Source organism: Canis lupus, chromosome 32 (genome assembly GCF_048164855.1).
Source record: "Canis lupus baileyi chromosome 32, mCanLup2.hap1, whole genome shotgun sequence".
Taxonomy (NCBI): Eukaryota; Metazoa; Chordata; class Mammalia; order Carnivora; family Canidae; genus Canis; species Canis lupus.
In genome coordinates this window covers 27,504,893-27,523,092 of record NC_132869.1, presented here as the reverse complement: position 1 = coordinate 27,523,092, position 18,200 = coordinate 27,504,893, and the positions used below count along the sequence as shown (strand labels likewise).

At 43.9% G+C, this 18,200-nt stretch overlaps 1 protein-coding gene across 1 annotated transcript in view; it reads left to right on the top strand.

The window, feature by feature from the left end:
• The window catches only part of MYO1E (myosin IE), a 199,422-nt gene that overhangs the window by 154,003 nt on the left and 27,219 nt on the right, over window positions 1-18,200 (top strand). The window contains exons 18-22 of the mRNA XM_072808823.1: window positions 37-135; window positions 8,018-8,162; window positions 11,647-11,761; window positions 11,967-12,136; window positions 12,219-12,364. Of these exons, the coding sequence (XP_072664924.1) occupies window positions 37-135; window positions 8,018-8,162; window positions 11,647-11,761; window positions 11,967-12,136; window positions 12,219-12,364 (675 nt within the window). The remainder of the gene's footprint in view (window positions 1-36; window positions 136-8,017; window positions 8,163-11,646; window positions 11,762-11,966; window positions 12,137-12,218; window positions 12,365-18,200) is intronic.

The window sequence follows — 18,200 nt, the reverse complement described above, 5'->3', positions numbered from 1 at the left end:
TCCAATAATATCCTGGCTCTATTTTCTCATTTATAGGGTGAAGCATCAAGTAGAGTACCTGGGTCTGAAAGAAAACATCCGAGTGAGAAGAGCTGGTTACGCTTATCGGCGCATTTTCCAAAAATTCCTGCAGAGGTAAGAAACTGGTGACTCTGGACTCTTTTTTGGCTTTAAAAGGGTTTATTGACATATACCTCACTTACCGTAGCATTCATTCCTTTCAAGTATACAATTCATCGGCTTTTCATATATTCATAGAGTTGTGCATCCATCACCACAGCTAGTTTGAGAACATTTTCATCACGCCGAAAGGAAACCCCACCTCCCTAGTCACCAAACCCCAATTCTTCCCCCGCCTTCCTCCCTAGGACACTTCTTTCTGTTTCTATAGAAAGAATTTCAAAATATTGCCTTATTCTGGGCATTGCGTAGAAATAGAATCACATGATATGTGTCCTTTGTGTCTGGTTTCTTTCAGTTAGCATAATGTTTTTATGGGTCATCCAGGCTGTAGTGTGTGTATCCGCACTTCATTCCTAATCCTTCCTGGTACTACGTATTTGCACTGATACTGCAATGTATTACATTTTACTTGTTCGTCCATCAGCTGGCTGATAGGCATCAGTTGTTTCCACTTTTTGGCTATTTTGAATAACAAAGAATGCTGCTGTCAACATTCACATACACATTTTTGTATAGGCATAGTTTTTATTTCTCTTGGGTGCTTACCTAAAAATAGAATTACTGGGTCTGATGGTTACTGTTTAGCCTTTTTGATGAATTGCAAGATTGGTTTCCAGAGTGACTCTACCATTTTATGCCCCTACCAGCAGCATTTGAAGGTTCCAGTATATCTGTGTCCTTGCCAACACTTGCTAGTATCTGACTTTGATTACACCCATCCTAGTGGGAGTGAAGTGGTATTTTGTGGTTTTGATTTCATTTCTCTAATGGGAAATGATGTTAAGCATATTTCATGAGCTTATTGACCATTAGAGAAATGTCTGTTCAGCTCCTTTCCCCATTTTTAAATCGAGCTATTTTTCCTTTTTTATTAAGTTGTAACAGAATTCTTTTTACCCTTGTTTATTGTAGAATAAGTCAGTAGCCACAGTATTTGGTCTGCTTAGTATAACACATAAGTTCAGGAAATCATGGTAATTGTGACACAGGAAGGTTTAACTGACCAAATTAATAGTATGAAGATGATTTAAGGAAAATATTTAGCCTACTTAAGAAAATAAGCTTAAAATATTTTACCTCAAAATTTTTGTATAGCCCATGTATAAACTTAAACTGATTTTCACATTTCCATTAAAGTATATTTGGCAAGACCTGTACTTAAATTTCTCTTATTTTGTCTTTTTGAAAAGGATAAAATTTAATCCTTCAAATAGTACAGTTTTCACTTCTTTTAACAATTCTAAGTTAATAGGGTCCCACTATATTTTCTATGTCTATTTACTTTCCATCAAGAGAGAAGGAAGACATATTTAGCATATTAATCAGATAATAATTATGTCTTTCTGCTATAGATATAGGAATAGGATGTAAGAGTTTTTTTTAATTCAAATTTCATATAACAAAGAGGTAGCAGGCTGAAGAAGAGCTTCATTATGGTTTTTGAAATACAGTAATTCTAATGAGCTAGTGTTTCATTTAAGACTGTTCTTATTTCTTGTGTCCTGAGATTGGAATGGCCAGCCTACCAGTTACCAGTGTGGGTTGTCATATGTGGAAGGTCACTGATGTGGAAGGTCCAGAGAGGCTTACAAATGAGTGGATCATTCTATACAATAAAGCCCCATGGACTCTGTCTCCACACAGTCAAGATCCCTGATAATTTGGAAGACAGTCTAGATTAGGTATAAAGTCTACTCTCATGGCTCTCTGAATTGATTAAAGGGGCCACTCCGTGTATAGTGGAAGCAGAACTGTACCGAAAGAGGTAGTTAGGAAGTTGAGAAAATAAATCTGTCAAGTTCTTGCATGACTATAGCAGCAAACATTTGCTGATGAACAACCGAGATGTTAATTATGAAAGACTTCACTCTCCTTTAAACAGATCGATAACACGAGCTAGAATGGGACTTCTCAACCTCAGCTATTGACATTTGGGGCCGGATGAGTCTTTGTCGCGGGGCCATCTTGTGCATGGTGGGATGCTTAGCAGTCTCCTTGGGCTCTACCTACAAGCCTCTATCCCTCCTGAGTCATGACAACCAAAAGTGTATCCAGACTTTGCTTAATGTCCCCTGCCCAGGAGGGAGCGGGAGGAGTCAAAGCCAGTTGAGAACTACGGCTTAATCATTAATGTTTTTGTAAAACTGCATGTTTGAAAAATACCCTTTTTTAATTAAGAGAAAAAAATTAAATTCAGAAAACAGTGAATGAAAGGTGTTCCCTCGGTCTTTCCCTAATTCAGAAAGGCCTGCCCTCAACAATTCCAAAGCATTCATAATTTTATCCTCCTTCAATATTTTTTCCTGTATTTGAAAACTTTAAAGTGCACAGCCTCTCCAGTTGACATTACAATTGAGAACTGATCAGGGCAGCCCGGGTGGTTTAGCGCCGCCTTCAGCCCAGGGTGTGATCCTGGAGACCCAGGATCGAATCCCACATCAGGCTCCCTGCGTGGGGCCTGCTTCTCCCTCTGCCTGTGTCTCTGCCTCTCTCTCTCTCTTTCTGTGTCTCTCATGAATAAATAAATAAAAACTCTAAAAAAAAAAAAAATTGAAAACTGATCAGATATTTTTTTAAAATTTAAACTCGGCTTTTTTTGTGGGTGTTTTGTTTGTTGTTTGGGTTTTGGAGAAACCAGTTCTGAAAGACCTCCTTCCTTCCAAATTATTTACAAACAGGCAAGCCATTGCACCCCCCCCCCCCCCCCCCCACCGGTTGGCTCAGTCAGTTAAGCATCCGACTCTTGCTTGATCTCAGCTCAGGTCATGATCTCAGGGTCATGAATTCAGACCCTGCACTGGGTTTGAAAAAGACTAGCCATCAAACTTGACTTCCAGAAGCAATGCTGAGAACCTCCTCACTGGGGAGAGCAGGCAATCCTGGTTCCCCTGGCAGGAACATCTGAGCCACCCTGAGCAGGTTGTGTTACATGTTTGCAGGAGCTCCGTAGTTGAGCTGTGAAGTGACCTTGTTGGTTATAATATCTGGACCTCTGTTGAGGGTCATCCTGACCACACGCACGGGACTTTCTTCAGTGCCTGACACAGAGGAAACATGTAGTGAATCTCTGTTGGTTAGCCCTTTTATGTTGAGGGGCTTTCACTGAAGTGATTCTATCCTTGGATGTCTCCCCTCTAGCCCCCCTGCTGTGTGTGCTTTTCCTTTCAGAAGAGACAAATGGGCAGTCCTGTCTTAGAGCAGGCTCTTGTGATGTCATATCTCTTTTGGTTTGAGAATGCTAGGAGAGTAATAAAAATAAAGCTTGGAAGAAAATTTTTCAATAAAAAGTACTCAGAAATGGCTAGAAGGCCATCTATGTCCATGGGCCAGGAATATTTCTCCAGAGACAATGCTGTTTTCTGCAAGATGTGTGAGTCTGAGACCCTGATCTTATCCCATAATCCTCTGTGAGTACTTGAACCATGTCATACCTCTATTCCTCATGGCTGAGAAAAAAGGCTTTGTTTATAAAGTTGCTTTCTAGATATCTGTACAAAGCCTGCAGAGTAAGAAAGTACCTACCCTGAAGGAAAAGGATGTATTCATACCCACCATGACTGGTGTGCATGCCTCCTACACCCCACCCTTTGAGGGAAGCCCACAGGTCTAACAGCGGTGGTTCACACACAACCTAGAGCTTAAAGGGTAGGCCTAGCAAATGGGAAATGGGCCTTTGTGTGTGTTCATTTCCTCTGTGAAAAATCCTTTATGTTTATCAAAACCATCCCTCTTGACTAAGAATTGGAGACTAAAAATCAAAAGATGCCTTAATATCCCTCCTGGTGGGCCATGTGCTCTTGATATAAACCCTGCCCCACCTTCAGAAGAACACCCTATTCACCACCCCCACTACTCCTTTCCTATCTTTAGAAAGTGCTAAAAAGCTATTAGAAATGGCAGCCACTTTGGGTCTTGGAATGAGAGAATATCTGCTAATTCTTAGAAAACAACTTTTTGAGCTAAGTACCATGTGCCCCTTACCATGGCTGGAAAAATAAGCCCAAATGTGGGTCCTGATTCTTAAGAAAAAAAATCTGGTAGGAACATAAGAGCTTTCTGAAATTTATCTTAGGGCACCATTTATACTCCTCACAAACATCCTTCCTTTGACCTTGACTCAGCCTCTCAGAATGGTAGGGGCAGGGGGAAAGGGACATTTGTGAGGAAAGTCAAGCCATATCCTGGGCAAGGGAAAAGAAAGAAAAGAAGGTTCAGGAAACTGTGGAGTGTCAAGGGTGTCCTACTAGCTGCCAAGACTTTGGTGTCCTTGGATGTTGGAAACATCCTCAACTCCAGTGCCAGCATCTAGAGGTCACTGGGGTCTGGGTGGCATTTCCTCTGAGGAGGAAACTTTGATTGGTCATCTGAGATAACAAACAGCCCGCAGTCAGAGCCGAAGAGAGCAGCCAGTGCACAGGCCTTGAGATGAAATATTGGCATAGCTTGGTCTTAAACTGAAAATGCTTGATGAGAGGAATGTAAGCTCTGATCCTCAGCTCTCCAAAATTATCGCAGGCACCACTTAGGCAGCATACCATGGCCTCGTGCCACCTGTTATCAGCCCCGTATCCCAGAGAAGGACGAGTAAACTGGGGATGCTTACTTAGTAGGAGAGCCTTATGCTAGAATTGTGCCCTGGTCTCTCCAACAAATACAAAAGGAAGTGAGGAGGGCACATCAGGCTTCTTGAAAGCTAGGTGACCACTGCCATGGTCCACAGTCAGAGGGCCCTGGAAATGCCATGCAAACCCCATGTCTTGCCCAGACATGTTAGAAGCCCTATCAGGAAAAGGGAGAGAAAGTCTCTGCAAAACAATTTCCTTACTATAAAAAAATCAAATGAGAAAGGCAGCATTATTTTAATAGGGGTGGGAGCATGTGAATTGCAAAGAGCTACCCATTTGCGGTTGCACAATATGGATACTTCCCTTTAGAACTTTGATTAGATGGCGCCAGGCAGCTTTGGACTCTTAGAGACTTATCACCTTGGGGGCCTGGGTTTTTCTTTCTCTCCCATAGCCTGCAGGAATTTTTCTCCCTCATCCATTTATTTTATTTTTATTTGTATTTATTTTATTTAAATTCAGTTTGCAAACATAACAGTATAACACCCAGTGCTCATCCCATCAAGTGCCCTCCTTAGTGCCCATCACCCAGTCACCCCATCCCCCCACCTTCCACCCCCTCTGCAACCCTTTGCCTCCCAGAGTTAGGAGTCTCCCATGGTTCGTCTTCCTCTCTAATTTCCCCACTTCCCACTCAGTTTCCCCTCTTCTCTTACAGTCCCTTTCACTATTTCTTATATTCCACATACAAGTGAAACCATATGATGATTATCTTTCTCCGATTGACTTATTTCACTCAGTGTAATACCCTCCGGTTCCATCCACATTGATGTAAACAGTAGGTATTCATCCTTTTTGATGGCTAAGTAATATTCCATTGTGTATAAATGGACTACATCTTCCTTATCCTTTCATCTGTAGAAGGACATCTCAGTTCCTGCCACAGTTTAGCTATTGTGGACATTACTGCTATAACGTTGGGGTGCAGGTGTCCCGTCATTTCACTACATCTGTGTCTTTGGGGTAAATACCCTGTAGTGTAATTGCTGGGTCATTCCCTCATCCATTTAGATTCCCAGTACATTCCTGCTTGCTCACTGGGTTCCAGAGTGGCATCTAGAAAGGCTCTGCTATCAGTCATGGGTATGTGGCTTCATTTGTTTGACTTCATTTTACCACATATGAAATATATTCATGCGGATGTGTGGCTTCACCTAGGTATTTTCATTTTTAAACTTTTTATCTCTAATTAAGGAATGGGAGGATTTGCTTCTTCAAGACATTTAAAGACATTATCAGGCAAGATGTGGATATTTGGGAGGAACAGAGAGAGTCCCTAGAATCACTTTAGTCCCATACAGCCAACCCTAAGGGCAATAACCTGTTCCTGTCCTCTCAGTGAGCTCTGGATCCTGAAGACATGGCCGCTTTTCTTACCAAGATTCCCTTCTCTTTTCTTCCTTAGATACCATAAGTCAGTCTAATCCTGATAGTAGCTTCTGGGAACAAAGGGCCTGGCTTCTCTAGAGGCCCGGAGCCCATTCATTGACTGTGTTCTGGATGTGCCTGTGCAGAGGCTTTGCCCTCCAATTTCTCTTCTACACTCTTCTCTGATTTCTCCTCCCTCCCTCTCCTTCCTGCCACCTTGAGTCTTTGGGACCTTCTGTATTTGACATCTTTAGTGTGCTTCCCATCCGTCGTAGGTCAGTCTCTTGCGTTATTACAATGTTTGTGGTATAGATGTGTAGTAGACTGTGTGGTCTTTTTTTAAAAAAAAAATATTTTATTTATTTATTCATGAGAGACACAGAAAGAGGCAGAGACATAGGCGGAGGGAGAAGCAGGCTCCCCATGGGGAACCAATGCGGGACTCGATCCCCAGACCCCAGGACCATGACCTAAGCCACCCAACCACATGGTCTTTAAAAGAAATGCTTACGGGTAAGCCAATCCATGGCTCCTATGTAGTGTTATGATTAAAGAAGCAGACTGGGGTTCAAATCTCAGCTCTGACAGTTGCCAGCTAAGTAACCCTAGGTGAGTCTCTATTTGCCTCTGTGTCCAACTCGGCAAAATGCTAAGACCAAACTAATCAGGTGGCTGTAAGGAGAAAATGAGACCATACATCTGAAGCTCCAGGAACAGCACTCGATGCAGAGAGAGCATCCCATAGATGTAGGACGATTGCTCATTACCACTGAGCCCCAGACATTGGGAAGGTGCTAGATGGGTAATATGAACTATTCGGGTGTGGCATCCACGTGTGGAGCTCTCGTCCTCATGGAGGAGGCACAAATTAAGTAACTGCAAATATGAATATAATTACGAGTGATGATATATGCTCTCAAGGAAAAATATTATTTTCTATGAGATAAAATAGAAGAGGGGCAGCAATTTTTGCTTGGGTAGTCCAAAAATGTCCCTCTGGAAGTGTCACTGAAGGGCAGTCCCCCTGCACTGGAGCCAGCCACATGAGGCATTTGCAGAATGGCACACCCAGTAGAGGGAAGGGCATGGGCAAGGCTGTGAAGTTGGAAGGTTTAGTGGGCATGAAGAAGAGGCCGTCCTTCCAGGAACACAGGGAACAGGAGAGAATGTAGAGAGAAGAGCCAAGGACTGCATCACCGGGGCCTCATGACTCAAAATTACACAGAATTCCGAAGGTGAAAGTTGATGCTTAGTAATAACTGCTGCTTGGGGCGCCTGGGTGGCTCAGTGGTTGAGCATCTGCCTTCAGCTCAGGTTGTGATCCTGGGGTCCTGGGATCGAGTCCCACATTGGGCTCCCTGCAGGGGAGCCTGCTTCTCCCTCTTCCTTTGTCTCTGCCTCTCTCTCTCCGTGTCTCTCATGAATAAATAAAGAAAATCTTAAACAAACATAAGAGACAAACTCTTCATAAAGAGTTATGAAACTCTTTGCATTAACTTAAGCGTGCTAAAGAAATCAAGGGAAATCACTATAGAGAAAGAATGTTTGGTTTTGCCCAAAGATTGTCATTGGCCACCTTCAGGAGTGCTATTTTTAGATGGCGATAGAAAGGAAAAGCAGATTTTCATGGGATGTTGACATGGAAGCAGTCGGACGGGGTATAGGGAGGAGGGATGCTCCGAAATGGGAATACTAGGCCCAGTGGGGTTTTGCCACTGTCGGGCTCCATCCCTCAGCCCTAGAACAGAGGTGAGCGGATCTCTGGGACCCGACAGCTCCAGGTGCCTCTGGTGGGTAGTCCAGAGTGAGTCTGATCCTTCTCTCCCCTGTTGTCCTCACAGGTATGCCATTCTGACCAAAGCCACCTGGCCCTCGTGGCGAGGGGATGAGAAACAGGGTGTCCTCCACTTGCTGCAGTCCGTCAACATGGACAGCGACCAGTTCCAGCTTGGGAGGAGCAAAGTGTTCATCAAAGCCCCGGAGTCTGTGAGTGCACGGCTGCCCCGCTCGCTTCCTGGGTGCCTCCCCGTCTCCCTGCAGCACCTCTGCTGCCCGTTCCCCATGCGTCTGGCTTCCTTTTCCCACCTTGAGTTCCTGTCCCCTGCCCCCATGTAGGTCACTCCCCACATCCCTGCTCCTTATGGCCTTCCGATTGCTCAGGGAGTATGAAAAGAAGTCATCACAGAATAGTTTTCTTTTCTTTCTTCTTGTCTCTCTCTCATTACATGGTCATGCTCTCAAGGTCAGGGACTCCTGTCCCTTTAATATGCCATTATGTACTCAGAGCCTTGCACAGAAAGTGGCTCAAAGCAGGAGCCTCCAGTTATTTATAGTGTCCAGTAGAGTCTAAGCTAAAACGACTTCTTTGTCTCATAAAGAAGGCTTGGGTAACCTCACATCGTCACTTGGGTGACACTAACAGGCCACTTACACACGGGCACAGGCTTCCTCCTTGCAGGTAGAACAGAGTTCGGGGTGGGAAGTCTCAGAACTATATCTTGAAGACCGTGAAGGAACCTGGAAATAATTTTGGAGGGAGGAGGAGAAATCTCTGGGTTCATGGAACACAAATATTTCCCAGTAAGAGAGTCACACATACATTTTACAATTCACAAACTTATTAGACCTCCACAGATTAATTGGAGGAACTTCTTTATCTTTTCCTGATGGGGAGGGGGGTCTCTATGAGCCTAACGAATGTCTGTAGGAAATTTCTCTCAGTTTCTAAGTTGAATTCCTTAGAGCAGAACCTGTCAGTCCTTCTGCCCCATTATGAATGGGGCTATGGGGCTATGGAATGGAGACATTACTTTTTAAGATGGAGAAACTTCTGGCATTAACCAAGGTTAGGCATCATCATTTTCTGAGGTTCCTTGAACAATCACAAGACTCCATTTCAAGAGTCTATGGTGCACTTAGCAAAATTAGTCATCAGATCAAGGGGAAATAACATGAGAACTGACAGCGTGGGTGATAGTGGAAACACTTGAACTTGAGGCAAATCCTGGTCTTGCAGTGAGTTCTCTCCTCTAGAATGGGCCCCTCGGCCACTGTTCTGCCTCCGAGGATCAGCCTGAGACCTACAACTGTTAATGGCTGTCACTGAATGGCTTTAAGAACCATAAAAATTATTAAATAAATAAGTGGCACACATCAATAGAACCCGTTTATGAAAAGTTTGTGGTAGCATTTTCCACTTGGAGTTATTTGTAGCTTCACAGCAATTTCATTTCCAAATATAAAATGAAAATGTTGTGTCATACACCATTAAGCAACCCACAGAGCAGTTCCTGTTCTTTCTAAAATGGGATGGAGTGATTTATCAGTACAATGCAGAACTCCTCTGTTGTTTTATACCCGTTTTTACTTTTTTGTCTTGCCTGATTTTCACATATAATTAGAACAGCCTCAATATTTTTCATACTTTTTTTTTTTTTTCTGATTTAGTTGAGCTGTGGGGTTTTACTTCCAAAACCAAGGTTTATTTTGGGTTTTGCTTTTCCTTGTCTTCCTCCCAAATGTTTTATTACCATCACTTGATTTTCCTTTTCCCCATCTTTTTACACACGCACGCATGTAAACACGTGCACGCGCCTTCACATACACTCTCTCCCCTCCCCCATCATTTCTCCGTCCACATCGAGCACTGACACTGCAAATACTTTTACAAAAACTGGCTTTTAAAAAATCTACATTGTGACTTTGTCTTGACTTTTATGGTAAATGTGCTGACTACACAAAATAACCTATTTGTTTTAAGAACCCACTTTAGACATCAGACACCAAAAGGTTTGTGTTTGCTTGTTACATGTGTCTATGATCTAGATTTTTTTTTCCTTTCTCTCTTTCTCTTCCTTTTGGTCTTGAACCCCCCTGATTTTGAACCCCCACGGCTTTTGGGAAAAAAAGCTGAACCTCAGCTAATCTTTGATAATCTATAGGAAGTTGGGAATTGGTTGCCTCCTGCTTTCTGAGTCACAAGTGTATTTTCTGTGACACTCCCAAAATAGTTCTGGGAACGAGGAAAACAAGGCTTACTCAGAAACCCAACACAAAAGATAAGAAAGACCAACGAATATTCTTCAAACAGGCAACCACAGGGCTGAGATTTGAAACATTCTGTCCAAATGTGAAACCATGTATTCCTCTTGGTTTTAGAAATACACTCCTTGCGCCTGTTGTGTATGGCACTGAAGGCTGCAGAATGAAGCAGCCCCTTCCCTTTTGAGTTTGAGATGTTTTTGCACAGCTGGGGCTGTGAGAAGCAGGAGTTGAGTGACAGGAAGGGACAGATGTGGCTTCTGAGTACAGACCCAGATAAACAGAGACAACAGATCATGCCTGGCTGCCTTCAAACCAAATTCACTTGTTTACTTCTGAAACATTTCTGCACTGACTTGTCATCTTTACTTGTTTTTATTGGTACATTTTATTTTGTTTCCTAGACAGTCGCGAAAACCACTTCCTAGGTGGATGAGAAAGTTTCCCACCGTTTCATGAGTTGATCAAATGCAGATTGACCGAGAAAGATTTGTGTGTCAAAGTGAGAAGAGCCTGGCAGGGCCTGGAAGACCTTAGTTCACTTTCTGGACCCACCCAACCCTAGTTCCAATCTTCTCATCTGTGAAATGGAGATAACAGGAATATGTGGCCTGTGTGTTGCTGATGTGCTGAATGAAATAATGTATTCTAGAATGATTCTTGAGCCATTGCGGGCACTTGGCACGTGACCGCTATTTGCTATCATCTTCATTCTTTCAGAGCTCCATTGAGTTGGGCGGAGCAGTCAGGACTATCAAAATGGCCTGGGTCTCAAGACCTGACAGTGTCTGATATGGACCCTTAAACAAAACAGTCTGAGTCCCTCTTGGTGAACCCACGTCTGTTAATCGCACATCTTAAGTCCAGCTCCAATTGCTCTGGTTATTATCCTCTGGCCCAATGAGTCCTTGGGGAATCTGTGCAGCAGGACGTCTATGGTTTTATGGAACTGAAAGTAGGGCAGCCCTCTTTCCACAGCAGCACAAGCTCTGCTCCTACAGAAGCTGGAAACCCTGTTAAGAGGCGACACGCAGCAGTAAACAACAGCCTCCTCCAACTCGTTTCATCTAGCTAGCTAATATCCTCTTGGGATCGAGGCAGGGAACCAGTGGATAAATGGTGAATCATTCATTTGATTTGCACAGATTATGAGCAAGGCAGGGCAGACATTATCAGGGTCCAACTGACGCTCAGATACAGCTATTTCCCATTATGTTTTTTATTAAAGGAAGAAAACAGAGAGATAAGGACGTTCTAGTGATTATAAACAATATGCCCCAGGAATCATGTTTTCACTTTTGTTCATGAGTCTGAGAAGCTGCTTCCCATGTTATGTCTTTGACTAAAAACTGAATGTCTTGAAATAACCAAAGAAAATGATGTCCGGGTCTTAGGTATTGGCTCACATTTGCCTTCTTTATATTCACAGCTATTTCTTCTAGAAGAAATGAGAGAGAGGAAGTATGATGGGTATGCTCGGGTGATACAGAAATCATGGAGAAAGTTTGTGGCCCGGAAGAAATACGTGCAAATGAGAGAAGAAGGTATTTTGGTTGTTTTTGTTTCATGCATTTAACAAATCTCGAGAATAATTTTGAGCGTGGATGAAGTGACAGTTCACCTTACTCTGCATATAATGTCACACGTTAAAAAGCTTGCATGCGTTTCTCTGTGTATTCCCACATACTTTCCCTCCTCTTTTTGGGGTACCTGACCTTCCCGTCTTCTCTATCCTTCCGGTTATCCTAGCCTCAGACCTCCTGTTGAACAAGAAGGAGAGAAGGAGAAACAGTATTAACAGGAACTTCATTGGGGATTATATCGGGATGGAAGAGCACCCGGAACTCCAGCAGTTTGTGGGGAAGAGGGAGAAGATCGATTTTGCAGACACGGTGACCAAGTATGACAGGAGGTTCAAGGTACACACTGGGCACGGCGCACCGTGGAGACAGTTGCACTTTGACACGTCTATGCACCTTCTTACAGCCCCTCTCCTTACAGGGTGTAAAGCGAGACTTGCTTCTTACTCCAAAGTGCTTGTACTTAATTGGACGAGAGAAGGTCAAACAGGGCCCAGACAAAGGCCTGGTGAAGGAGGTGCTGAAGCGGAAAATCGAGATGGAGAGAATCTTGTCTGTGTCCCTCAGGTGCGTGGCAAGTGTCGGAGGCGGGGCTGCCTGACTCTCCTCGTCGTCACCGTCCGCCCTTCCAAACGCAGGCTGGATAAAGGCCTGGCTGGCTTCCCCAGTTGTCAAAATCATGGTGAAGAGAACCAAGCTTCCGCTTCATAGACCTTCATAGGTCTCAGGAGTGAGATTCCAAGCAGTGGCCTCCTGGCCAGCTCCACTAGTCAAGGGGGTGCTGGGATCCCTTATTCTCATAAAGTGTGAGGGGGAAACCTGCTATTTGAAACTGAGTATACCGGCTCTGACTGGGGTCCTGTCCTGTCCCACAGTCCTGACCCCCAAGCCCACCTCACCCATGTCGAAGACCTGACCCATTTCACTAGCAAAGGCCCAAGCAGAGGTAGCTATTCGCTCATCAGTATTGCTTTTTAGTTTGCGGTGACCATGGATTGTGCTGAGAGGGAGGTTTCTTTGGACGCCTTAAGTTCCTTTTGGCCTATTCGTGCATGGAGAGAGTACAAATGGTCCCCATAATTTGTAGCCCTGGAGTCATTGCCAAATGCTCCCTTCAACCCCAAGTTCACAGGCAGCGGCCCTGCCTCTTCCTGTCAACACTCTGGCTTTCTTTTGGCAGAGGGGCTTGTATGTGTGAGGAGACTTCCTAAATCCTCCCATGCTCAGATCTTCCAGACTAATTTCCCTCTGATGAGAGGAAATCCTCCCAGTCCACAGAAGGCTGAGGAAAGAGGAAGAAAGGCCCTGTTGAGCTCAGTAGCTTCCCGCTGAGTTAGTTGCATCCCTGGATCCTTCTGAGGAGATTGTTGCTTCTATCGGGGCAAGCTGCGGGCCGCCGTTGTCTCAAAGGTAGCTAGTGATGTTCTGGTCGCTTATGAACATGTCTTTCTGGAATTGGAACACCTCTCAACTCTTATTCCACATGGAAGACAAAACTGCTGCTCTCAGGAAAAAGCCAGGGTTTTGTGTGCTCAGGCGTCCGACCTACCAGGCCGGGAATCCTGGCTCCAGTGTCTAATCCAAAACAGATTGTGAGTTGTGTCCATTCTTGCCTGTGTCCCTGTGGTTTCTGATTCTCTCTGTTCCCAGTTTTCCTGATAAAGGGCCAGGTGGTGCTGTGAGGTTAAGTGTTTAAAACATTTCAGCTGAGGATGTGGTAAAACTTGCAAGCAGATGAGTCCATCCGCAGCCTTTTCGTAGCCTCACCTCAGATGGGCCTCAATGCCCCGGATTTCAAGGAAGAGCTCTAGGCCCTGTCACGTTTCATGTTTGTTTTAAGAACCCACTTTAGACATCAGACACCAAAAGGTTTGTGTTTGCTTGTTACATGTGTCTATGATCTAGATTTTTTTTTCCTTTCTCTCTTTCTCTTCCTTTTGGTCTTGAACCCCCCTGATTTTGAACCCCCACGGCTTTTGGGAAAAAAAGCTGAACCTCAGCTAATCTTTGATAATCTATAGGAAGTTGGGAATTGGTTGCCTCCTGCTTTCTGAGTCAGGTGGTTTCAGGAAGTCTTCCTGAGCATTCAGCTCACCAGCTGGGTCACAACCTGAGCTGGGCAGGTGCTGGCCACACTTCTTGGCTAGCCGGGCTCTGAGGCTGCCCTTTTTGTTCCCAGGAACCCAACCGAAAGCTTCCTTTTTTCTTGCATGGGGACCAGCTACACCTGAGCTAAGCGGGGTTAGCCGAAACATGCTGCGCGCTCTTGACAGGAAGCTGTGGCTGAGCGCCAGGGAATCGTAGCTCCCGGGCATATGTGCTCATTGCTCTGAGAGTGGTTATTATTCTTCCCGTGTTATTAATGCCCAGGCCTGTGCATAACCTTCAGACCACTCAAGCAGTGCTTGATCATAAATAATCCTATGTCTGCATTTGTATCAGCCACTCTGATGCCATCTTTTTTGTCTAGTCCTTGCGATTTATCAAGGTGTGGGATATCCCCACTCAAATCTTTTCCTTTTGTCTTGTCTTCTCTCACAGCCTCTGGGGATACAGTGTCTCTTGGTAAAACCACCTTCCTCTTGCTTCCTCTTGAGTATTCATGGTCTGGACATTTGCTCCCTTATGGCCTTTCTTACGAGACGATGTAATTAAAGGAGGTACTTAGGCTAAAAGTTGTTCTGGCTCTCTCTGGAAAGAAAAGAGTCTGAGTCATTGTAACTTGTGATCTGTGCATGTTATAGTTACTGAGCCTCACACTCACAGAATTTAATGCCGCTCCCTCGTTTCCTTCATCCACTGGGTTAGGCCAGTAATCTAAACCAAGTGAGGAATGTAACCAGATGGGTGATGGTATGCACAGAATCAAACCCAGAGTAGAAATTGATTGTGGTACCAGACCACCAAATGTGTGTGTGTGTGTGTGTGTGTGTGTGTCTTCTCAAAATATTTCAGTACTGGCATAGAGAAGGATTCTAATATTTGTCTGGTAATTCAGGGAAAAAGTTGTATCGTGTATATGTTTGCTGAAAACTGAGGCTTAGTGCTTGACTACTGGCTGGAATGATCATCCAATGGCTTCTTCTAGTGAAGACCATCACAGTGCCTGCAAGCTCGGGCTTCTGGACCACCTCTAACTCTTACAACCACTGTGAAAACTGAATGGGCTCACAGCTCCCAATCACACCAACCAACCATGTGAAAACAACCAACTGACATTTTGGGAAATGAGAGCATGACTATTTTAATACGAAGGATTTAGTGCTGCTTTCTTTAGGTGTGATCATGGTATGGTGGTTATTTTTGTCGAAAGAGGCTTTGTCTGGGGCACCTGACTGGCTCAGTTGGTAGAGCATGCTACTCTTGATCTTGGGGTTGTATGTTTGAGTCCCACGTTGGGTGTAGAGATTACTTAAAAATAAAATCTTAAAAAAAAATAAAGAGGCTTTAAAAAAATAAATAAAATAAAGAGGCTTTGCCTTTCTTTGATACACAATAAAAAACATCTAAGGATGAAATAATATTTATACTTTGCTCTTACATAACCGAGTTTGTGTGTGGAAATGGGGTAGTAGGAGTATAGACAAATATGATTGTCTGTAGATTGATAATTGTTGAAACCTCCCAACGAGTGGAGGTTCATTCTGCTGTTATACTTGTAAAAAATATTTGAGATTTTCCGTAGTAAAAGTTTTTCCTAATCCTCCTGGTAGACATAGTTTTAGAAGTTTCTACCTTTATAAAAAATAGATTGAAATATATCTAACCAAATTATCATTGAAATTTCGGGGTATCTAGGTGGCTCAGTGGGTTAAGTTGCTGCTTTTGGCTCAGGTCATGATCCCAGAGTCCTGGGATCAAGTCCTGAGTTGAGTTCCCTGCTTAGTGGGTGTCTGCTTCTCTCTCTCCCTCTGCTCTTCCCCTTGCTCGTGCTCTCTCTCTCTCTCTCTTTCACACACACACACACACACTTTCTCTCTCTCTCAAATAAATAAAATCTTTTCAATTGTCGTTGAACTTTTTCTTAAAAATTTAGTTAACAATAAAAGTATAGGATAGGCCCAACAGCTCAGGGAGATAGGAAGACTACAGTTTCTCAAAGGAGCTCTAGAATAATTTGAAAAGGAAAAATCCTATCTGAATGCAACTTCAATCAAACACCCATGCCTGCATTTCTGCCTTTATGGGGGAGTTGGCAAGAATATCAGGAGATGGCATACCAACAAGTAGTTGAGATGTTGGATTTCTGGGGCTTGGAGAGTCTGCTCACGAAGGCTGATGACCATTAGTTTTTGAAAGATCCTTCAAAAGCTGCTTCTTAACCAAGTAGTGAGCTAGCTTCACTCTTGTTTGAGAAACTCAGTTTGCGGGAGCAGTGGCCATAGGTGAGAGAGCCTGTGTTCTTTGCTCTCGCATTGTAGGTCATGAGATTGGTACCATCCAGTCTCCTACCTGCCCAGAATGTTTCACTGCCTAATTGCCTAAACTTGGCAGTAAGAACAGCCTACTTCACTACTACTTGGCTGTCCTGAAGCGTTACTGAAATCTTTACCTGAAGGGACCTTTGAGCTTTGGGAACCTGCAAGCCCAACATTTTTGGACTGACCACCTGCTTTCTGTTCAGCTCTGAGGTTTGAAGGTGACTCAGAACATAGTCACCGCCACAGGGACCTCCCTCTCATTCTGGAAAGGGGAGCAGACACCTAAGTAGACATGTGGCACACAGGATACAGGTGGGAATGAGCCTTCTCACCTCCTTCCCAAGGAGGCCCTTATTTAGACCTGGCACAGCACATGTCTACACTCTCAGAGAAATCAAGTAGGACCCAAACTGGTGCCCCTGGTTTCTCTGAATGGTAGACTTCTGGGTAAGGTTTATTTTCTTCTTTAACCACCACTGTCCTTTCCAGTTTGCTAACAGGAGCATATTTCATAATTAGGAAAACATTTTGAAAAGGTTTAAATAAAGGCAGGGATGGCCTAAGAAATTGCCCTTTCAGCTTAAGGAGAAAAAAAAAAGACTAAGTCTTTACTCAGTATTTTGTAACTAACCTTTTTGTGAAAAAGACATTGGTTAAGGGAGTGAAACAAGATTTTTCTAGTGTTGTCAGCAGTACAACAATAAGCCACAAAGATGAGGGGATAAAATTTGAGTGGAGAGCCAAACCCAAGGACTAGTAAAGAATCTTTCAACACGGGGTACTACATCAAACATCTGTAAGGAATTGTAGCTTGAGCATATGAATAAGACAGGGGTGAGGTCCAAAGATAAGTCTGAGTTTTTAGAATAAATAAATGTAAAAGCTTTGTGTTCAGACCCTGGAGCGTGGGCTGAGGAAAGAGGCCTGGCTGAAGACGGTTTCACTGACTCCCGTGCCTGGGTCACCGGAGGGGAGGGGATTTTGAATTTGATGGTTGAAGTCAAAGTGTCCAGACACTTTCTCATTTCCAGACTCCTGCTGATAATTGACCCTAAAGATTTGGCCTGCTTGCTTCTCTTCTTTATGGTAATGAAACTCCTAATAAATCTCAGTACATTAAACTACTGAAGGTTACTCGTGTTGGGTTCATTCAGCCCTGTTGGATAAGCACTGTCCCGTCTCAAGTACAGCCAGACAAACAGACACATCCAGACCTGCCCCAGAGCACTCTGCATCGAGCAACTAAAACAAGAGTTTCGTTCCTCACTCCACACACCGAAAAGTGGGGCTTCTTGTTTTACTCTCTCCCTGTTGCATGCACTCTCTTCGTCATGCAACAGTCTTCTTACCCCTGGGTTAGGATGCCGGGATGCTCGGATTTTATTTCATTAATTCCAAATATCTTTTATGTAAGTACCTTTGTTCAGAGTTCTGACGTACTACAATTGAAGTGATTGAGACAGTTCCAGAGTTTTCATCTGCCTAGAAATAGGAAGCTGATAATAGCTTTGTGGCTATACCCTCTGAGGTACCTTCTTGGACTTTTAAGAAAATATTCCAATTCCTAATTTGGAAAAGGTTATGAACAAGGAGGTGTAGTAGAGACTGAGTTGTCCTACAGGACCAACTGTGTCCTTTCCATGCAAAGAGCTGATGGCTTGCCCAAAGACTGCATTTCCCAGGCTTCCTTGCAAGGTAGGAGTAACCATGGGACAGGACACTGGCCAATGGGGTGTGAGCAGAAGTGACTTGTACAACTTCCTGGTCACATGTGTAAAAGGACGCCATGGATGCCTGGCTCCCAGCCAGTGTAGCATGGTCATGTCGGCCCTGAATTGCTTTTACACATGCTATGGAGTAACAAGAGATAAAAACTCAGTGTTGTTTAAACCACCAGTTGCCAGCGTCTTCATTGTGACAGAAAAACCTATATCCCAACTATAACAAGAGTATACAGAAAACTAGTCGTGATGTAGGGAAGT